The 20,115-nt window shown below is 45.2% G+C and overlaps 7 protein-coding genes across 9 annotated transcripts; 3 read left to right on the forward strand and 4 right to left on the reverse strand.

The window, feature by feature from the left end:
* Positions 1-2,014: 2,014 nt before the first annotated feature.
* LOC131266851 (serine/threonine-protein phosphatase 2A 56 kDa regulatory subunit gamma isoform-like) lies at positions 2,015-5,165 on the reverse strand. Of its 2 annotated transcripts, none has more exons than XM_058269515.1 (2): positions 4,122-5,165; positions 2,015-4,031 (listed from the first exon to the last, which is right to left on the reverse strand). In XM_058269515.1, exons 1-2 carry the CDS (start codon positions 4,348-4,350, stop codon positions 2,452-2,454), a joined length of 1,809 nt encoding a protein of 602 aa, XP_058125498.1. In that variant the 5' UTR covers positions 4,351-5,165; the 3' UTR covers positions 2,015-2,451. The 2 variants fall into 2 exon arrangements, with proteins under 2 accessions (XP_058125498.1, XP_058125497.1); XM_058269514.1 differs by having other exon boundaries at positions 4,092-5,165.
* Positions 5,166-5,330: 165 nt separating this feature from the next.
* LOC131266848 (zinc finger protein 845-like) lies at positions 5,331-8,549 on the reverse strand. The gene is made up of 2 exons (XM_058269510.1): positions 8,310-8,549; positions 5,331-8,235 (listed from the first exon to the last, which is right to left on the reverse strand). The coding sequence occupies exons 1-2, from the start codon at positions 8,505-8,507 to the stop codon at positions 5,458-5,460; spliced, it is 2,976 nt and encodes a 991-aa protein (XP_058125493.1). The 5' UTR covers positions 8,508-8,549; the 3' UTR covers positions 5,331-5,457.
* A 439-nt stretch (positions 8,550-8,988) lies between these two features.
* LOC131266853 (cell division cycle protein 20 homolog) lies at positions 8,989-10,947 on the forward strand. Its single transcript, XM_058269518.1, has one exon. The coding sequence runs from the start codon at positions 9,086-9,088 to the stop codon at positions 10,709-10,711; it is 1,626 nt and encodes a 541-aa protein (XP_058125501.1). The 5' UTR covers positions 8,989-9,085; the 3' UTR covers positions 10,712-10,947.
* A 3-nt stretch (positions 10,948-10,950) lies between these two features.
* Positions 10,951-13,325, reverse strand: LOC131266850 (zinc finger protein 33B-like). Its single transcript, XM_058269513.1, has 3 exons — positions 13,193-13,325; positions 13,006-13,127; positions 10,951-12,934 (listed from the first exon to the last, which is right to left on the reverse strand). Exons 1-3 carry the CDS (start codon positions 13,301-13,303, stop codon positions 11,059-11,061), a joined length of 2,109 nt encoding a protein of 702 aa, XP_058125496.1. The 5' UTR covers positions 13,304-13,325; the 3' UTR covers positions 10,951-11,058.
* Positions 13,326-13,666: 341 nt separating this feature from the next.
* On the forward strand, positions 13,667-14,293 carry LOC131267502 (uncharacterized). The gene has a single exon (XM_058270395.1). The coding sequence runs from the start codon at positions 13,667-13,669 to the stop codon at positions 14,291-14,293; it is 627 nt and encodes a 208-aa protein (XP_058126378.1).
* Positions 14,294-16,095: 1,802 nt separating this feature from the next.
* On the reverse strand, positions 16,096-17,175 carry LOC131266861 (F-box/LRR-repeat protein 15). Of its 2 annotated transcripts, XM_058269529.1 has the most exons (3): positions 17,140-17,175; positions 16,361-17,075; positions 16,096-16,299 (listed from the first exon to the last, which is right to left on the reverse strand). In XM_058269529.1, the coding sequence occupies exons 2-3, from the start codon at positions 17,047-17,049 to the stop codon at positions 16,119-16,121; spliced, it is 870 nt and encodes a 289-aa protein (XP_058125512.1). In that variant the 5' UTR covers positions 17,050-17,075; positions 17,140-17,175; the 3' UTR covers positions 16,096-16,118. The 2 variants fall into 2 exon arrangements, with proteins under 2 accessions (XP_058125512.1, XP_058125511.1); XM_058269528.1 differs by having other exon boundaries at positions 16,361-17,153.
* A 564-nt stretch (positions 17,176-17,739) lies between these two features.
* Positions 17,740-19,112, forward strand: LOC131266863 (V-type proton ATPase 21 kDa proteolipid subunit c''). The gene is made up of 3 exons (XM_058269531.1): positions 17,740-17,817; positions 17,885-18,602; positions 18,665-19,112. Exon 2 carries the CDS (start codon positions 17,895-17,897, stop codon positions 18,519-18,521), a length of 627 nt encoding a protein of 208 aa, XP_058125514.1. The 5' UTR covers positions 17,740-17,817; positions 17,885-17,894; the 3' UTR covers positions 18,522-18,602; positions 18,665-19,112.
* Positions 19,113-20,115: the final 1,003 nt, after the last annotated feature.

Here is a 20,115-nt window from a genome sequence, read left to right on the forward strand (position 1 = left end):
GAGTATGTGGTGGCAGATGAAGGTGGAGAGCTTTAGTTGGGTGGTAGCGAAGGTCAACCGTTGTGAACGGGCCAGCTGTGCTTTCGCAAATGAGCGCCTACACGCGCACGCCATAGTCAGCAGAACGATCGTGACACACGAATATCGTCATCATGCGGGACGCGTACAAGTGGCTAATAAAAAAAAACCGGGGGGCCACAAGCCGAGACTCTAGTTAGCATCATTATTCACGAGCAAACATACCTCCCCTCTCGGGTTGAGGGCAAAATGGCTCTTCCGCCGATGTCATAATTTTTGTCGCAGTAGGCGGCTGTAGTGGAAGAAAGGTGTTACCTACCTTTTTCCACGAGTTTACACAACTCATAAGCATCACTATCGTACCAACACTTTTCCCAAGCCGACTTGGATTGCTTGGACTCTGTCCTGTCTTATTATTCTGCGTATAACATGTTTACCTAACCGATCATCCCCTTTCCCTATTGGGTAGTAGACTTTGTGGAACCAACGATCGACAAGACGATCGAAATTCAATTTTAACACCAAACACTCCTTTCTCACCTCAACCTCTTTTTTCTCAGCCATATTGGAGACGGCGAACTACCGGTTTTTTTTTGTTCAGTGTTTTTTTACTTTATTTTTATTAGTGTAAAATGCTAACAGTTATGTTTTGCCGCTATATACTTTTACGTACTCTTGTCGCTGCTCCGATTTGTTCTCTTGTTTTTTTGTATGCATATTTTTTGTTTAGCCATCAACCATTTATTTATCTTGTCACATTCATAGTTCTTCTCCGACCGTAACTAATTTATTTGCTTTTGCACAACTTAGTTCTTTTAATGATTTTGTTTTCGCACCCATCATCATCTTGCCTCTCTTGAACTTGAATCAATCAACCCGATCGCGTTTAAGGCAAACTATATATAGATATTTACCTCTCCGCAATCGCACGTGTTTTGCTCGACCGAGGTTTTGCGCAAAATGCATGCAGTTCCTTAAGCTTTAGAATTCACATTTCCCTGTGTTTCACGCGTACCGTGGTGCGGGAACATCAACCCCGCGGCCATAGGCTGTTAAATTAAACCATCTTACGCATCTACTGGAATAAGTGTGTACTGCGTGTTTTATTTTGTCCGCTTATTATGCGCGTTTTGCAAAGCTCCGACTTACACGTTGTTCGTATCAAACAACCCTCTTTATGCGACTCTCTCAAAAACTATAAATACAAACTAGAAGGTTACAGAAGAGATAAACCAAACATATTAAAGGACACGCGAATTTATGTTTAGTAATAATAGTGTGTCCTGAGAGTTGTGCAAACGACGAGTAAAGAGCTAAAAGTAGAATGTGGCTCACAAACAATATGGTCCTATCGATCCTGCTGGCAACAAATACAGGAGTAAAAGAATGTACTATGCACGAATATAAGACTCTGGTGGAATTAATGTCGGTCAGGTGTAGTCGAGCAGAGAAGACCGGGGGGAAAGGTTTAATATCAAAGAATCCTAGAGCTTTGCTTGCATTTGGTTCGATGGCGGAATCGGGTTAGTAAAAAGTTGTTCCTATTTTGCTCTTACGGTGTAACAACTAATAACAATTCCTAAGCTTAAATGTTACGTGAACTAATCTACCTAAAGCGGGCAATTTGTTCTTCCATCCTCTGAGAATGTCTGTGTCGCTTATAACCCGCCATTGCAAATTGCTGATTTGTTTTATGTACATCCTGATTCTCCCCCACCGTGTGCAACAGGTTTTCCCCCCGCAAAGTACCTGCTCTACAAACGCTTATTCGACAACAAACGAGCGAAGGATACAGGAACGAAGTTGAAGCACAATGCATCCTTTCTGCGCGCGTGCTTGGCCAAACGGTGTCCCCAAAACATGTTCCTGCCCATCGTGCCTCCTTACCTAGCTGCAGCACCTTTACGTTTGACTTGGAACCGGAAGTCATTAGATTATGTCGTTCATTATTGCAATAGCTTTCGCTTTATACACACACACACACACATACAAAACATACTGTTCGCTTTTACAGCGTTTATTTTACGTCCCAACCTCGAAAAGAACATCCTTTTTCCAATTGCCATACACACACACACGCGCGCGCATCTCTTCGAACGGTGGCGGCAATTTAGCTGATACTTTTGGTATATAAATTTAAAAAAACAATTCGAAACTCTTTGTATCGTCCATTGGTTGGTCTCGACTGCTTTGAGACTCGTTTGGGACCGATCCAATCCCCCGGTTGCGCAAACGCATCTATACTGTAATTCTTGATTTTGTTTAACATACAATATTGATAGGCAAATGTAGCAAAATGATAAAAAATAAAGTGGGAAAAATCCGCTCACGGTTTAGGAGAAGAGAACGAGAGGGGACGAAATGGTGTGGAAATATGGGACAGCACTACCCGGTAGGCCCATCAGTAACAACAACAAATACCACCCTCCCGCCTTAGGTGCTGTGCTGTATCGATCGTCGATCGTAGACCGTGGAAGAGGAAGAGCCGTCAACCGTTCCGTTCAATTGCCGGTGCTGCATTGGGTGGAAGTTGCTCTTCGGGAAGCGATTGGTGCTACGCTCCGTCGTATCCGAGTCACCCGAGCTGTTCAGCGTTAGCTTGCTGTTCCGTGCGGCCAGATCCTCCATCTGCAGCCAGAGTTCTTCCCGCTGGGCCAGCTTCTCGTGCTCCGTTTCCTGCTCGGCCTGGTACTTCCGGTGACACTCGTCGAACAGCCGCTGGTTCATCTCCATGAACAGCTTGATCGCATTGTAGATCAGTCCGTGGATCGTTTTGTTCCAGTGCGACTTGCTGTTGCTGTAGAGGGCCGGGAACATGATGGGGAGGATGACTTTGGAGTTTTCCGATATGAGCGACATGATGTAGTCGTTGTTCCAGTAGTAGAGGGCCCGCTCGGCCACCTGGAAGTGCGGGCTCGAGACACACTTGGCGATCTGGCGGAAGAGCGGTTCCATCACCTTCTGAAACTCGGCCGGCTCGATCACGTCAAGGATCTCCTCGAGCTCGTTCAGAAACATCACCTCCTTCGGGCTGTGCGTTTTCGGCCAGAACTTTAGCAAACACTTGATGACGGGTTGCGTGAGGCTGGCGTCTTTCTCCAGAAACTGCACCACGCAGTACGCCAGCTGGGGATGGTAGACGGACAGGCTTTTCACCTTGTGCAGCGGTAGCAGCACCTTCAGCAGAAACTGCTTGTGCTCCTCCTTCAATGGAAGCGCGAATCCGTTTATGATGCTGCCCAGGATTTCAAGCAGCTCCGCGATACCGTTGTGGTGCTCCGTTTCGTAGATGAACTTGTAGAAGATATTGTTGATCTGCTTACGAATGAAGGCACGCAACCCGAGGAACTTGCCGTACACCCGATGCAGCACTGTCTTCAGAAAGTCACGCTCTCGAGGGTCCTCCGAGTCGAACAGCTCCAGCAGGTTCAGTATAAAGCTATGGTCAATGTAACGCTTGGCCACGTTCGGCTGGAAATCCGGTGACTCGAGAAACCGCAGAAACAGTTCGTAGACGAACTGCAGGTGCGGCCACGATACCTCCAGCGTCGGTTCATCCTCCTCCGGATCGAACTCGGCGCCGTTCGGGTTGGAAGAGGGGGGCAGCGTGCGGAACAGATTCACCGCCACCATGTTGAGCGCCTCCGGGTAGATCGCCTCCGTGATCACATTGCTCTGGTTGTTCAGGTGCTCGACAATCTCCTGCAGTGCGCAGCGCTTTATCTCCTTGTACTTCAGGTCGTTTAACGGCTCGGAGAAGTCGAACAGGACGCAGCACTGGCGCAGCTTTTGAATAAACAGCTCCTCCCGCTCGGCCGGACTGGCATCCTTCAGCGGAGGAAGCGTTTCGATCTCGTACTTCGAAATGATGAATCGTCCGCTGCTGGGCCTCTTCTCCGGCGGTCCATTGTTCAACTGTTTGCTGCCCTGCCCGTTCACACCCGTGCTGCCGCTGCCGCTGCTGCTGCTGGTAATACTATTGTTGTTGTTGTTGCTTAAAGTTGTGCTCGCCGCTGCGGTGATATTAGAATTTAAGTTGTTGTTGATGTTATTAAATATGTTGCTACTATTACTGTTATTGTGCTGTTGGTTTGGGTTGCTACCGTTGTTTGATGAGGGTGTTGCCACCGTACTGCTGCCGTGGCTACTGGCAATATTGTTGTTAGGCGTATTCATGCTGCTGCCCCCATTTGAACCAGCATTCGCCGCAAGGCTGCCGCTGACTCCCGTCGTCGCCGTCGTTGTGCGATCTGATCCGGTTCCCGCCGACTGGCCCGTCCCACTTGCTGCAACATTATTGCTGCTGGCCCCATTCTCATCATTCAGTGTCATCTTGGTGCTCCGCTTGCTGCTGCTATTACCTCGAGTGCTTAGTTTTTTTTTTGCTTCTTTTTTAATAGATGTGACGAGTAGTGCTGATACAGCGACTCGTCAACGTTTAATGCCGCTTGCTATGATGCACAATGTTTTCTTCTAATCGTCTTGAGACGTTTTTCACCATTAGTACGTCATTCCCCAAATCACGATCTATTTCCTCCTCATGCACACTGCGGTACCCGGATCGGCTAGGCGTAATGCTGCTATGCTTTGCGAAAACACTGCACTTCTAACAACGCATACGATGGTCAGTGCACTGATGTGCGGGGCAAATAAATCGATCGCTGATTGTTAATATATTTGCACCAGTTGCACCACTTGTCCCACGAAACGGAACCCAAACCAACCAAAAGCATACCTTACATCCGCGCGCACATACACACTCACACCACCGACAGATTCACAGTTGGTAGCAGCTAGAGACTACCAAATCAGCAATTTGTTTTAGGAATTGTTCGAACTGCCAGACTGCTTCCCCGACTATTCACAACTCCCCGCGATTTATCACTGATTCACAACGTAGATAAAGTACTTAACGGGGGACAAACGACCGTACCTTGCCTTCGTTTCAACAACTTTCGATCTACTTGCTTCAGGTACTTAAGTGCGTGCTGCAGCAAGACAAATGATGACCGCTGCCGAATACGGTCGCGAAAACGACAGACGAACGGTATCAGCGGACGAGTTAGCTAAGACCGGAGAAACTTGTTAGCGCAGTGGATTCTGATGATGTTATAGGTAAGCCGACCTGCTAAGAAGGCAAAGTTCCGTTTTCCTTTGCCGAAGTGTCGTACTAAATATTGGGAGAAGAAAAACACTTTGCAAATGACAGCGGCTGTCATCCCGTACACCTCGAACTACAATTTCTTGTAGAAAATAAACAACTTATCTAAACCGTGATTGAATTGAATTATTTTGAGAACAACGCGTTTCATTTTGAAATTTATTTATTCGTCTATGTTTCTTACTGCCGGGGAATTTGGTTTATATTTTTAAACTTAAAGAAATGTATGCCTTTCACTTTTTTGGTTAACTTTAGAGTAGGCACATTTTTCTACAATGTTATCCACTCTCATAGCTACACTCTTCCTTCACTACACTGGCTTGGTTTTGTATAATATCTTTATGTTTTTGCATATGGAGTGTAAGTTCTCGGTTGCGAATATACGCCGCGGTGCAGTACGAACATTTGAAGGGTCGCTCGCCGGTATGGGCGGTCATTATATGTCGCTTCCGGTCGGTAAAGTGACTAAACGTCCGTTGGCAGTATGTGCACTCGAACGGCTTCTCGCCGGTGTGAACACGTTGATGAATTTTGAATTTCTCTATAACGCGAAACCGTTTCGGACAGAGCTTACACTCGAACGGACGTTCCGTAGAGTGCACCGACCGCCGATGACGCTTCATCAATCCGTTGCTTCGAAATTTGACTCCACAAATATCGCACCCATAGTCCTTCTGTGACGTGTGCAGTTTCATGTGCGCCTTCAGACGGGAGTTCAACACGAACGATTTATCACATACCGAGCATACGTAGTTGGAAGGGGTTTCACTATGTTCAGTATCCACGTGCAGCTTCAGGTTTGGATATTTGTCGAACGTTTTATCGCAGTGTTTGCAGTTGTACTGTCGGGGTACAAACCGCTGAAACCGGTGCCATGCCAGTTTTACAAGATCCTGGTACGATTTACAGCAAGACGGGCAAATGTTCTTGTCCGACTTTCGTTCGGTCTCATTCTCTTGTCGTTTGCCATTATGTTCGTCTCGCGAGTGCTCGACCAAATCTTCCTCGTTGCTGAAGGTTGCGGTACATTTGGAAAAGCAGCAATGATAGCCCACAAAATGTCCTACCTTCTCTAAGCCAGCCTGTTGGACCGATTTGTGTAGCTGCAACGCTTCGCTAACACGTGGATCCGATTCTGCCGGGTCGTTAATTTCGGCATCATCCAGTCCCTTTTCGTCCTGTCCATCCGCTTCGCTGGTGCCTCTACCACTGGCATGGACAATCAATTCCGATAAATGATTCGGTGCAAACTGCATGTGCCGAGCTAGACAATATTTTTTCGTAAAAAGAAGTCCGCACAGTTTGCAGAGATAAAGGTTTGTCTTGTTGTTACGTCTGGTTGACTTGTGCAATATAAGCCCACGCTCGAAATCGAACACAGCGTAGCAGATATCGCATTGAAGCTGATCGCTAATCCAACTCGATGCTATCGACATCGTATGCTCCTGCTGGGAATGTTGTTTCAAATCTCCCAGCGTGTCGAAGAACTTGCCACAACCACAGCACCGTTGACCAACGACCGTCAGTATGGAGTAATTTGTATACTCCGTAATATTCTGGATGAAGCGCTCTTCCGGCATCGGTATGCAGCGTATGTATTTCGGGCGGTTGATATTCTTCTCGGCTTGCAACCTATCCAGCTGCTCAATAACCAACGGCATGTCAAGCTCGATGAACATACCGGACCCAAACATTTCGATATCAGTATCCTGGAACTTTTTCCGCTGCTGCTCTTGGTGGCTTTCGTTCGTCTGTTGGTGAGTCTTTAAACTTTCCCTACAAAGGAACGACTCGTTGCAGATGGTACAGAAAAATAGTTCTTTACTCGTGAAAAAGCTCAGATGCTTAACCATTTCGCTCTCGACATGAAACTGACTTCCACACAGACAACACGTGAGATCATCCTGCAGGTTTTTATCAGACGCGTGAATGGCCCTCCCATGCTGCATCAGCTGTCCTCTGGTAGCGCACGTGTATGCACATCCACAGCAACGTTCCCCGCGAAGGCGAACAAACTTGAACGTCTCGAAGGTGCACTGGTCTATGATTTGAACATCCTGTACATTCAACTCCGCTTCATCTAGCTTACAGGAAAAGGTTTCATTCGATGTTATCTCATCGAACAGTGCCCGGCAGCGCATCATCTTCCGTTGATACGATTCGATTAGGCTATCGTTGGCCGGTGAGTTCAGGTTACTATACATATCTTCAATGATTTCTTCATAGTACTCTTCCTCATTGTCCAGGTTTTCATTTTCCTCCGCGTCTGATTCGTCCGCCGATAACACGGAGATGCTTTCTCCACATTTCAGCAAATGGTTGAACATCTTTTGACGCAGATTGTAGAACCGATTGCACTGCAAACAGACGTATACCATGGTCGATTTGAACTCTTCTATATGTCGCTCCAAATGCTGATCGGTAGCGAACTTGTAGAAACAAATCGGACAGTAATCTCCACTGTCTGTGATATCAATTGCATGAACCGTTTCCGAGTGTTGCAAGAGTTCTTTTCGATTTTCCGCGACAAAGCTACATCCACAGCAACGTTCTCCGGTTACTTCCAGCAATCGGTACTGGTTGTGGAATTCATCCCGCTGTATAAACTGTGTACGAGGTTCTTCAAACTGACGCGTAATATGAAGGTCACTTGGGCATGGATCGCCAAGAACTGTTTCATCTTTTACAATCGAAGCGTCAAGCAAGATTGCCCTGCTAGAAGGTATACTCTTGTGATTCGCACTATCTTCCACTTCCTCCTCCTTTTCCCCCGGTTCCTCGTCCCGCCGGCTCTCGTACGTGTGATCATTCGGTTTGTTTGGCTCGAGATATTCATCGAGATATTCACATTCATAATCTTCCTCTGGACACTTCACTGAGCTATCCTCTGCTAAAATCTCAAAGTTTGCAGCAATTTCGTCAATCGTATCGTTGCCATGTTCATTTTCACTGTATCTTTGCAGGTATTTCGAGCGGCGAATTTTGTCACGAATTATATGTGCTGCATTCACATAGCTCCAACATGCCTCACAAACAGACTGTGGTACTGGTTTGAGCTGCAGGATAATCGAGAAAATCAATGTGCTGTGATCACTTTGTCGCTTGGTATCGAATCCAATATGTGCATTACCTTTATTGAAGCTACTGTTTCAATCATCTCTGCAATCGTACACGAAGATTTCCCATCCGACATATCAACAGATATGGCCAGATCGTATAGGTCATCCTTTGCTTTTTGTTTACAGCAGATACAACAACGCATCAGCTCTCCTGTTTTCGGCATTTCCAACACTGCATTGGTTCTAGGTTTCACCGATCGTTTCATCATAATCTTTCAGATGTTTGGTAGATTTTGCTGGAAACTTAAAGTAACTGCTTACGTTACGGCCAATGCCGGATCTGTTGTAGAATGCTAGCGCGTTGGTAAACAAGTCGCATACTGATGTTTGACCAAATGACAAGAGCAAGTCAATTGTAGTTCTGAATTGCAAACACCCAAAAGTAACAACAACCGTTATTTAAAGCGACATATAAAGTTGCTTGTACTACAATATAATATTGAGATTAAAATATTTCTCCACCACCCCATGTTTTCTGCATTCGACTGTGTGGAATGCTTTTGAAAATATTTTTTATTTGTCATCCAAGCAACAAGTGAGGTAAACCTTTGAATACGTACGCAGCCAAATGCAGCAAACTGTCAAGCAGAATATTTACTACTTTTGGGTACGCTAGCATTTGCGCTAAATTTGAAAACTAACTGCCTCAAACGGAACATCTTCAGCGGCAGGTAGGAAGCCATCTTTCAGCTTGGCATATCCTTTGTGTCCTTTTTCAAAAACCTAGTTGTTCTTCTGTTTTGCTAGTGAATTCAAGGAGCGACCGCAAGAGAAACGATACCTAAGAATGGCGCAGTTCAACTACTTGAACGAAATGAACAGCTTCATTGCGATGGACGGGGAAATAACGAAGGGACCCGTACCGCGATGGCAGAAAAAGCTGGAACTTTCGGCTGCATCGACAAGCTTCAACAATAGTGCCCTGGCCAACACATCAGCTCGTCAGAAGCTGTCGATTTCGTTTACGGGAAACAATGCGAACAACACGCTACAGACTACGGCAGGATTTTCCATGAAATCACCACGAAAGAATGGCGGAAAGAACGCGGCATCTTCAGCGAAAAAACCGTCACAAACTCCGAGCAAGACCAGCGGGCAGCAGCAAACGGGTGGCGATCGGTTCATTCCCAGCCGTACGGCGTCAGACTTTGCTCGGGGCAATTTTATCGTAAAACAGAGTAAGGACGAGGATGCAGAAAACGAGGATGGAACAACGAGTGAAGGTGCGAGCCCAAAACAAAGCGACCGAATGAAGAGTCTATCGGAAGCGCTTGGGAACTGCGATATCGGCAACAAACGGGTGCTTTCGTATCAGGTGAAACCACCACCGCCACCGGAGGGTTACGTGAACCCGCTGAAGGTGGTGTATTCCGCGAAGACGCCGATGTCGGCGAAGAGTGGCAGCAGATACATTCCCAATGCACCGGAACGTATCCTGGACGCACCGGAAATCGTGAACGACTACTACCTAAACCTGATGGACTGGAGTGGGGATAATGTGGTGGCAGTGGCGCTGGGACCCTCGGTGTACCTCTGGAATGCGGCTACTGGTACGATCGAGACCTTGTTCGAGAACGAGGGTAACGACCAGACCTGTTCGCTGAGCTGGATTTCTGAGGGACACATCTTGGCTGTGGGCACGAACGCGGGGACGGTTGAACTGTGGGACTGCGAGAATGTAAAGCGTCTCCGCGTGATGAACGGCCATTCAGCGCGGGTCGGTGTGCTGGCATGGAATTCGTATGTCCTTTGTTCGGGAAGCCGCGATGGAACGATTGTTAACCATGATGTTCGCACGCGACAACACAACATCGGTGTCCTGCAGGGTCACACGCAGGAGGTCTGCGGTTTAAAATGGTCACCGGATGGGAAATATCTGGCTAGCGGAGGAAACGATAATCTTGTAAACGTGTGGGCTGCGGCAAGTGGAGCACCGCATGCAACCACCGAACCGGTGTATATATTTAATCAGCACCAAGCGGCCATCCGAGCACTAGCCTGGTGCCCCTGGCAGTCGCACGTTCTCGCCAGTGGAGGTGGTACAGCGGACCGATGTATTAAATTTTGGAATTGTGCCAGCGGGCAGCTGCTCAGCTCGGTAGACACAAAATCGCAGGTGTGCGGGTTAATCTTTTCGAAAACTTACAAAGAGCTCATTTCCGCTCACGGATACGTTAACAACCAACTGTCGATCTGGAAGTATCCTTCCATGACCAAACAAGTTGATCTGATGGGCCACACTGGACGTGTGCTACAGATCGCGATGTCCCCTGATGGAAGCACCATTATGAGTGCCGGTGCTGACGAAACACTCCGCATGTGGAACTGTTTCGCCCCGGATCCGCTGCTGACGAAGAAGGAAAAAATGGCTGTGCGAGAAAAACCGAGCCTGCTGAAGCAGAGCATACGTTAGGCGAGCTTTAACGCAATAAAATGCATTTGCATTCCAGATTAAGCGGGGAACCAATGCCCATGGTTTCGTTTTTAGTATGCCCCCCATGGCTCTCTACGTGCTCGTAATTTGACTGATTGTAATATCGTTAGTAGGTGAAATGTGTTTTAAATTTTTTTTCTATGACAATGACAATGTAATGATTAGATTAATGGTTTTGTAAACGCGTTAATAAACATGTAGCTGTTCTTATGATACGATGTTTATTCTATTCTCTTATACTTAGTTTAACGGATCGTCGGGATCGTCAGTATTCAAATTATTATCTTACATAGAGTACGCATTTAGAGGAGGTCAAACGGGTTACCTCAAACTTCCTTGTGTACCCTTTCGGTATGTTTCCTCAATTCTCTTTTACGCAAGAAGCTCAAAGTACACATCGAGCATTTGTGCGGTCTTTCGCCCGTATGCACCGATCGCTCATGGCGTGCCCGATCCGTTCCGTGCGCAAACCGTTTTAAACATCCCTCGTGACGACAAGCAAAAGGTTTTTCGCCTGTATGCATTCGTTCGTGGATGTCGATAGATTCTTTGGTGCGGAAAGTTTTTGTACAAAAACGACAAACATATGGCCGGTTCTCGGCGTGCACATTTCGATAGTGTCGACGCATTAGATGCTCATCGCGAAACACTAAATCGCAGTCCTCGGCATCACATGGGCAGCTCTCGAAAGGCCCATGCACCTTCTGATGATGGTTGAGCGTAGAACGGGTGATGAAATTTTTACCACAAATCTCGCAAGCGTACCGCGGAGGAAGATCGAGATGCTCACGCTCCAGATGCTCCCTCAGACCTGACTTTCTCATAAAAGTTCGTCCGCAAATATGGCAGCTTTGCTTTTCTGCGTGCATTTTGTAGGACCGATGCTGCTTCAGCTTCTCCGCCGACTCGAATAGTAGCATGCAAATTGGACACACCCGTTCTTCGGTAACCACTTCCAATGTTTTAGATAGTTTGTTTTCGTTTTCTTTCCGGCGGCCAGTGTGTGTTTCATAGGCGTGCTTGAGTAGGTCCGCCTCGGTGGCAAACTCTTCTTTGCAGCGTCTAAAGCAACAGCAGAAGCATTTTACGCTTATTGTACTTGAGCTTGCCGATGCTTTTTGCTGGCTGACAGCGTTTTCGTCCGCATCTGTGATTGCGACTGTATCATCATGCTTTTCGTTTGGAGGGTGGACCTCGTTTTGTATGTGTTTCAAGAGTAGGAATTTTTTTAAAAAGAGCTTGCCACAAAGCCGACATTCGTAAAGATAACTCATCTTTTTGCGATCTTCCTCATGAAGCATCAGGTGCCGGTTGGAGGCGAATTTTTGGCGACAAATGGAACATTGCAGAGCGCTCCCTGAATCCTTGTGGGGATGTTCCTCGGCTACATGCGATTCAATGGATTCCTGGCAAAACCCACAAGCACAGCAATGTTCTCCATCGAGTAAAAATTCTCGATACTGAGGGAATTCTTTTGTTTCCTTGATGAGCTTTTCGTCCGGAATGGCGAGCTTTTGCTGCCCGTTAGTCTTGCGGATATATTTCTTTTTCAACGATTGACCATCATTCGTTTGATCTGCTTCTTCTCCGTCCGCTTCTTCTTGGTAGTCGTGTTGTTGCTTTAGATGCAGCATCAGTTGTCCCTGGAAATTAAATGCTTCCTGGCATTCGGTGCATACGAAAACATCGCTGTATGAATAGTACTGTGTGTGAGCCGCGAGGCTTTCTTCGGTCGTAAACTTGCCATAGCACGTGGGGCAAGTGTAGCTGCTATCGGCGTAATAGTTTTGTGAATGCACTTCTTTTGCGTGTTCCATCAGTGCGTCCCGCGATGGAGCAATGTGTGCGCAGCCACAACACCGTTCACCACAAATTTCGAGGTACTGAAATCGGTCAAAAGAAAGTTGTTGTGCTACCAGCTCGGCAGGAGGCATTTCAAATGCAAACTTTCCTTGTTCAAGCAATTCGTTCGTAAGGCACTCCAATTCGTCTTCCGAAAGCTGGACGGCCAGCTGATTGTCTGGTAGGTCATTGTCCTCTTGACCGCACAACGCATCCGATAGTGGATTACCGAGTATTTCCAGTTTTGAGGAATTTATCGTAAGGTCAGGCATACATGTGATATCATCTTTAAATTCGTCCAGATACTCAAGGTCGTACACTTCCGCATCAAGTTCCTCGTTTTTCGGAATATTGAGGGTACTGGAAAAATATAAACAAAGTTACCAGATTGTTCACGTTACGAATTTCTACGGAAATAGAAATTTACTTACTCCAAGATAGATGAAGAAGCTAGCTCGTTTTCGCGGATCTGATGTTGCAATTGGATTCCATTTTCCAATGCATCCAGACAAACTAAGCAAATATGTTTGGATCGTTCATCGTTGATGGACACCTGGCGCGATGAAAAATTTTAACATTAATGAGATGATGATGAGATGAAATCGGTTGCAAAGCTACCGCAACATTCGCAAACTCTCGTATTGCATCAACAATGGTTCTGATCAAACCATCTCCATTTTTCGTATTAATCGTGGAGAATAAGGACTCCGCACTGGATGTGCTGATCATCGTTGTACACACGCGGCACACCGTTGCATTTTCCGGTTCTAACATTCTTTTAAAGGGAGTATATTTAGTATTCGTTTGCTCGATAACACTTTAAACACAGAACAGCTGCGAAGATGTAAACAAATGATTTTATTTTGGGAAATAAACATGCATGAGGTTGATAGCACTTAATTTGACAATTTCAATTGGAAAATTACTAACATGACAGTATAAACCTTGCCTGCAATGCCCGGTTGACGTTTCATCGCGTGGTGAGCAAAAAAAAAAAACAACACAACGTTCCGGTGGATTCAACACGTGCTGTGCGTTTTACGTTTGATAAACGCAAATTAAAACCTTCGTGTTGGTCATTGCGGTTTCGACATGGCGGTGAAAAGTAAAAAACCAACCCCGGCAAAGGAAAGCCCAAAGGCAAAGGTTGAAAAAACAAAGAAGAAAAAGAAGGCTGCAAATCCCGAGGTCGAAGAGGATGCCATGGAGAATGAAGTAAATCCTCCGCAGGATAGCGATGAAGAGATGGCAACAGAAGAGCTGGCGGATCCCGATGGAGACCATAAGAAATCAACTCCCCATGCAAAAGCAAAGGGATCCAAAGAAAGCAAGAAGAAGGTACTGAAGAACGCAAAATTGTCTTTTGGGCAACGTAACGAGCTTTCCGTTTACGTGAGAGGCTTGCAAAACAAAGTGACCGATGCAGATCTGCAGAAGTTTTTCGAATCTGTTGGTAAAGTAGCCAAAGTTCGGTATATTCATTGCCAGCGTGCCGCGATCGTTCGTTTTGAAAAGGCAGGGTTAGTGGAAAAAGCACTGGCTCTCAGCAGCACGTCACTGAAGGGATTGCCGGCTTACGTTGAACGCTTGAGACCGGTACTTCCGTCCCAAAAGACCAAACAGCCCAAACAGCACTCGGAAAAGAAACTGAAGAAAAAGGAGCAGGAGAACCAAAAGGACAAAAAGAAAGCCAAGAAGCAGAAGGATAACCCTAGGTGAAGACTAAGAAATTAAAAGAAATAAAAAAACGTTCTGTTTTATCTTCAGCCGATAGCAGAAGTTGATAAATTACGTGTATTTTATTTTAAATTTTAGACCCTGCATACATGCATCGCCTATATATTTACAGAATGAATCATAGTCGTGCCCTATTTCTTATGTTAACTATCACACCCTTTTTCTTTCTATATACATATGTCTGCTACCTGCTTGGTTTATCTCAATCTGTAATAACAGCATTGGGAATCCCTTATTCGGGACCATATTTATATCCGGTTGGTACACACGAGGGCGATCGATAAATACGCGACCCCGCATCAGTTCTAAACTTCGTTCGGTTACTTGGGGAGCGTCCCGTAACATAAGTGATTCTAGTTCTAGTCTAAACGCTTGGTCGAGCTGGGGCGAATTATTACCGGACAGATTTATCTCACGCAAACGATGGAAGCCGTTGTCGACGAATGTTTTCGCTAGCTTGGAGTAGCACCGCAGGCTGCACAAATCTTTCAGTGAAAGCATTGGAAACAGTTTTACAGCTTTTCATGTCTCTACTGTGATGGTAATGATTACAAAAACGAACCAATTTTGAGCTCAGAATCGCCGGTTGCTGTTAGATAGAAGTATTCCTTAAAATTCCAATCAAATAGATTTTCTGATACAACAATCATTTTGGTTGGTAGCAGTTACTCAATATACATGTGTTTTACATCCTGGTTCAACTGTTTTTTGTTATAGAATTGAATTCAAACATTGATCACGAATGCTTGTTTTGGTTATTATAAATTCCAATATGGCGCTATGTTTACCTGTTAAATCGTTCTATATGACTCAACCTTAGGAGTATCCTTGGTACAACCGCACAGTTTCCAAGCACAAAATCGTTCCGCCGAGTTCAACACGTGCTGTACGTTTTATGTTTACCAAACGCAAATTAAATCCTTCTTGTTAGTCATTTGGGTTTCGGTATGGCAGAGAAAAGTAAAAAACCAACCCCGGCCAAGAAAAAATCTAAGGCAAAGGTTGAAAAAACAAAAAAGAAGGCATCAAGCCCCGAGGTCGATCACATCGAAGAGGATGAGTCGAATGGAGACGCCATGGAGAATGAAGTAAATTCTGCGGCGGATAGCGATGAAGAGATGGCACCTGGAGGGGTGGTGGATCCTGATGGGGACGATAAGAAATCAACTTCCCCCGCAAACACAGAGCCGAAATTGCCTTTGAAGAAACGTAGCAAGTTTTACGTTTTCGTGAGATGGTTGAACGATGATGTGACCGATGCAGATCTAGCCAAGTTCTTCGAATCTGTTGGTAAAGTAGTCAAAGTTCAGTTTAAACCTTCTAAGCATGGTGCGAATGTTCGTTTTGAAATGGAAGGGTTAGTGGACAAGGCACTGACTCTCAACAACACGTCACTGAAGGGATGGCCGGCCTACGTTGAACCCGTCATGTTCGTAGTTCGCCCCAAAAAGATCTCGGAAGCGAAACTGAAGAAAAAGGAGCAGAAAAAAAGAATGGCCGCCAAAAGGAAAAGGAAGAGGCAGAGAAAACTAATGGAAAGCAAAGGGATAACCCCAGGTGACGACTAAGAAATCAAAAGCAAATCATAAGAAATAAAAAAACATTCATTTTTATCTTCAGCCGATAGCAGAAGTTGATAAATTACGTGTATTTTATTTTAAATTTTAGACCCTGTATACATGCATCGCCTATAATGTGTTACTATATTTACAAAATGAATCATAGTCGTGCCCTATTTCTTATGTTAACTATAATAACTATCACACCCTTTTTCTTTCTAAATATGTCTGCTACATGCTTGGATTTTCTAAACCTGCAAGAACAGCCTTGGGAATCCCATATTCGGGACCATATTCATATCCGGTTGGTACACACGAGGGCGATCGATAAATACGCGACCCCGCATCAGTTCTAAACTTCGTTCGGTCACTTGGGGACAATCCCGTACCATAAGTGATTCTAGTTCTTTGCAGCAAAGCGCCAGCGCTCTAAAACAAGACCAAGAAGAATGATTATGTGCTTTCCAAGAGTCATTTATACTATGCTTACCCAATACCACGATCCGTTATCATGTAGCAACCTACTAGGTTCAGGTTTTTAATGAATTTAGAGTGTTTCGCAATTGCAATGAGCAGATTATCCGATACGGCAGGGACGTTTGACAACGATAACGTCTTCAGCATCCGGCAATTTAACAGAAACACTGAAATACACCTTTCATTCAACGCGGCGCAGTGCGAAACGTCTAGCTCTTGGATTTTGGTGTGGTGTAGTGTCAGGGCCTCCATGGCACCGATCGTCAGCCAGTGGCAGTGGGACAGTTTCAGCGTTGTCAACTGCTTACATCCCACGATCACCGGCTGCAATGAGCGTGGTGTTATGTTCATACAATCGCTAAGATTAATTTTCACCAGTCGTCGATTTTTCTGAAGAAACGGGAAGAGAATACCATCTTGCACCCAGTGGCAGCGGGCCAGGTTGAGCACACGGACATTGCTGCAATTCGTAGCTAACACTTGGAACGCTTGGTCGAGCTGGGGCGAATTATTGCCGGACAGATTTATCTCGCGCAAACGATGGAAGCCGTTGTCGACGAATGTTTTCGCTAGCTGGGAGCAGCACCGCAGGCTGAACAGATCTTTCAGTGAAAGCAGTGGAAACAGTTTTACATACAGCACATCTTCCCAGACGATATCGAAAAGACTAAGCCCATCGTTATCGCCATCGGTGCCCGCCATTGGACATCAGGCGCAGTATACTGCTACTGTTGGATAGGTAATGCGTATTTTGGTACCTTTTTAGTAAAAATCCACTGACCCTGCACTTACATTTTGGCACGTAATGTTTTGATTCTGTTTGTTTACTGAAGTAGTTTTTTTATCATGTGCATTGTCAATCTCGAATCAATCCGGAATCAATTTGAACAAGTTGGTAGTTCATGGGGTGTACTACTGCGTAGTAGTTTCGCTTGATAAATTTATTGACCTAAATATTTCTTACTTGATGGAATACATTTTGACAATTTTTTTTTGAAATTTGTTAAGCCGCTGTTTGGATAACACAATCATAGATTAATTTACCAGCCAATTTCCATACGTCCATGCATAGCAGTCTGACTACACTCTAGGGCATGGGAGTTTCTGAATCAAGGTATATTTAACGGAGGTTAAAACAGCTTTTTTTATTTTTGTAACAAACAACACCAGTAACTTAGTAAACTGTTGTAACCTCAATATTAACTGTGGGTTTCTTTAAAGTTTAAAATGACCTTTTTCATTCCACCGGTAATATTGACCATTATTAATTGTATCAACCTTAGCCTTTAACCACAATTGTCAAACATCATATTCAACGATAATCTTATCTCACCTTGATTTTTTCTTACACACCTTGGCTAAAACGGAGAAAATTTGACAACACTAGTTCTAGGGTCATATGACATCGCAGAGATCTTGTGACGAGGGAGTGATTGTGTTTTGCTAGAAAAGAGCCTGAGCAGCGCAAAAGTAGGTAAAACTGTTCTATCTGGAAACATTGGACCTGTACGGACATTCCCACGTCTTGTGATTGCAGCAAAGCGAAAATGAGATACACTCTCGGTTACATTTTCTCGGCGTCCTTCGTATCGGTGGCCACCGTATTGATCCTGTACCATGTACTCACGGGCAAGGGTGAGCGGGTCAGTGTAGGATGGTTCCTGGAGGAAACTTCCCCGTACATGTGGGCCACCCTCGGAATCGGGTTCGCAGTCGCCCTGTCCGTGGTTGGTGCGGCTTTGGGAATCCATACGACCGGAGTGAGCATTGTGGGTGGTGGAGTTAAGGCCCCGCGCATCAAGACGAAGAACCTCATCTCCGTCATCTTCTGCGAAGCAGTAGCCATCTATGGGCTGATCACCGCCATCGTCCTTTCCGGTATGCTGGACAGTTTCAAGTGGTCCGTCGTGGCAACCAACGAGAACGTCCGCAACAACAACTGGATGTCCGGTTATGTAATGTTTGGTGCTGGAACGGCCGTCGGACTGGTCAATCTGTTCTGCGGTATCGCCGTCGGAATCGTTGGTTCCGGTGCAGCCCTGGCCGATGCAGCCAACTCGGCACTGTTCGTCAAGATTTTGATCGTTGAGATTTTCGGCTCTGCCATCGGCCTGTTCGGATTGATTGTCGGTATTTACATGACCTCGAAGGTGAAGATGGGTGACAAGGAGTAGGAAGGTACAAAGCAGAACACCAATCGTAAAGCACAATTGCTTCCAACAGAAATGCTGGGTCAACAGTAACCAACAGAAATCGTAAGTGTATTTTAGATAGCAATAACAAAACGTTCTTAACTGAAATATTACACTTGTTGCAGAATTCCAGAAGTATTCCACAACTCAACCCTTCTCTCGGTTGGAACTATGAGCAAAGAACGCATATTGGGTTTAAGATGATTGTTATTTAATTTGCTAGTTTACAATTGAATCCTCGTCGATCGCCGTTCTGCGAGGGAAGATTACTTACTGCTTTTGGCCATTCCATACCTTCCAACCGACATCGTGAAAAGTAAGATCGTAAACATCTGCTCATCTTACACGATATACTAAGAGCTGCGTTGTGTATCAAACCGTAGAGCGTAGAAAATCACTGTATTTTTCCTTGTACATAAACGCGGCACAGACTGTTAACGGTTTGATTACTTTTGTTTTGTTTTGCATAATTTTTCCTCCTTTCGTTTGTTGCGTTTATCTAGGATCGTCGTGTATAGAAGAAAAAAAAACTTGATACCCATCATTATCCATCCCTAGCTTAATTATGGATCCGGTGGAAAAAGAGATGTAACGAACGCATTGTGAACATAATAAACTACTCTCTCCCTACCAAAATCCACCTGTTTTCATAATTATTGACAATGAGCACGCGGGTAAAGAATGTTTGAAACAAATCGTCTACAATTATTGATCATGGGACTGAAAGTTTAGCTATGTTTTTGAATAAGTTCCGAATAATAAATAATAAGCTATAATTTTCCTGAGTGAAGATCAGAACAAACATCGGGGGTTGAGATAACTGTGTGTTCAATTGTCTCTGAATTTTTAATCACACAATTTCGAAACATTTTCGAATTGCCCTGGTTTTTTCCTCAAGTAGCATATATCCTATGGTTAAATACTTCATTTACAATCAACCCCTTCTGCAACGTTGTGGAATGGACGGGTCAGCTTTCGGCACGGGGTTGTAAACGTAAGTGCAGTCTGTCTAGTGTTGCGTCAAGTAGCTCTTTCCAATGAGCAGAGTGAGTCACTCTCACTCATCTTGGTGAGCGAAACGCGAGGGGTCAATCAAACGATTTTGATTTTATCGTACGATAAAATCGTGCGACAGCTTGCAGCTGTCAAATCCCATACATCCCACCTGACGCGGTAAAGCACTGATACCAGCCTGAGAGCGCAAGAGCGCGCACAATTGAGTGAGCGGAGCATTGGAGGTACCTCTTTCGCTCCCTACACAACACTAGTTACGAAGTCGTCTAGCAGCCGATCACTCTCGCTCCTTCAGTCTTCGACTAGCAATCAACCGAAGTGCAAGCAAAAGTAACGGGCTCCTCGTGAGCACAAAGCGTAAATCGAAATTCATACTACAAGCTGAAATTGGTTAAAGATATAAACAATAAATTGGAGCTAAAGCAAAGCAGATTGAACATTTTGTCGGAATTGTTCGTAACGTTGTGAAATTGTTGTGAAAATCGTGTTTTTCTGTGGTCTTTACGTTACCTACACACGTCCAGCGCAGTGCAAAGTGGTGTATGAACCTAGTGAGAAAGTG

This window comes from Anopheles coustani, chromosome 2, assembly GCF_943734705.1.
Source record: "Anopheles coustani chromosome 2, idAnoCousDA_361_x.2, whole genome shotgun sequence".
Classification (NCBI taxonomy): Eukaryota; Metazoa; Arthropoda; class Insecta; order Diptera; family Culicidae; genus Anopheles; species Anopheles coustani.

Coding starts and splice junctions, on each gene's coding strand:
- LOC131266848 (XM_058269510.1), bottom strand. CDS start 8,507: ATGATGAAACGATCGGTGAAACCTAGAACCAATGCAGTGTTGGAAATG. Junction 8,236..8,309: donor AAACAGTAGCTTCAATAAAG/GTAATGCACATA, acceptor ATTATCCTGCAG/CTCAAACCAGTACCACAGTC.
- LOC131266851 (XM_058269514.1), bottom strand. CDS start 4,350: ATGACACTGAATGATGAGAATGGGGCCAGCAGCAATAATGTTGCAGCA. Junction 4,032..4,091: donor AAACCAACAGCACAATAACA/GTAATAGTAGCA, acceptor ATATCACCGCAG/CGGCGAGCACAACTTTAAGC.
- LOC131266863 (XM_058269531.1), top strand. CDS start 17,895: ATGAGATACACTCTCGGTTACATTTTCTCGGCGTCCTTCGTATCGGTG.
- LOC131266853 (XM_058269518.1), top strand. CDS start 9,086: ATGGCGCAGTTCAACTACTTGAACGAAATGAACAGCTTCATTGCGATG.
- LOC131267502 (XM_058270395.1), top strand. CDS start 13,667: ATGGCGGTGAAAAGTAAAAAACCAACCCCGGCAAAGGAAAGCCCAAAG.
- LOC131266850 (XM_058269513.1), bottom strand. CDS start 13,303: ATGATCAGCACATCCAGTGCGGAGTCCTTATTCTCCACGATTAATACG. Junction 13,128..13,192: donor GAGAGTTTGCGAATGTTGCG/GTAGCTTTGCAA, acceptor TCATCGCGCCAG/GTGTCCATCAACGATGAACG. Junction 12,935..13,005: donor GCTTCTTCATCTATCTTGGA/GTAAGTAAATTT, acceptor ATATTTTTCCAG/TACCCTCAATATTCCGAAAA.
- LOC131266861 (XM_058269529.1), bottom strand. CDS start 17,049: ATGGCGGGCACCGATGGCGATAACGATGGGCTTAGTCTTTTCGATATC. Junction 16,300..16,360: donor ATAACGGATCGTGGTATTGG/GTAAGCATAGTA, acceptor GTCTTGTTTTAG/AGCGCTGGCGCTTTGCTGCA.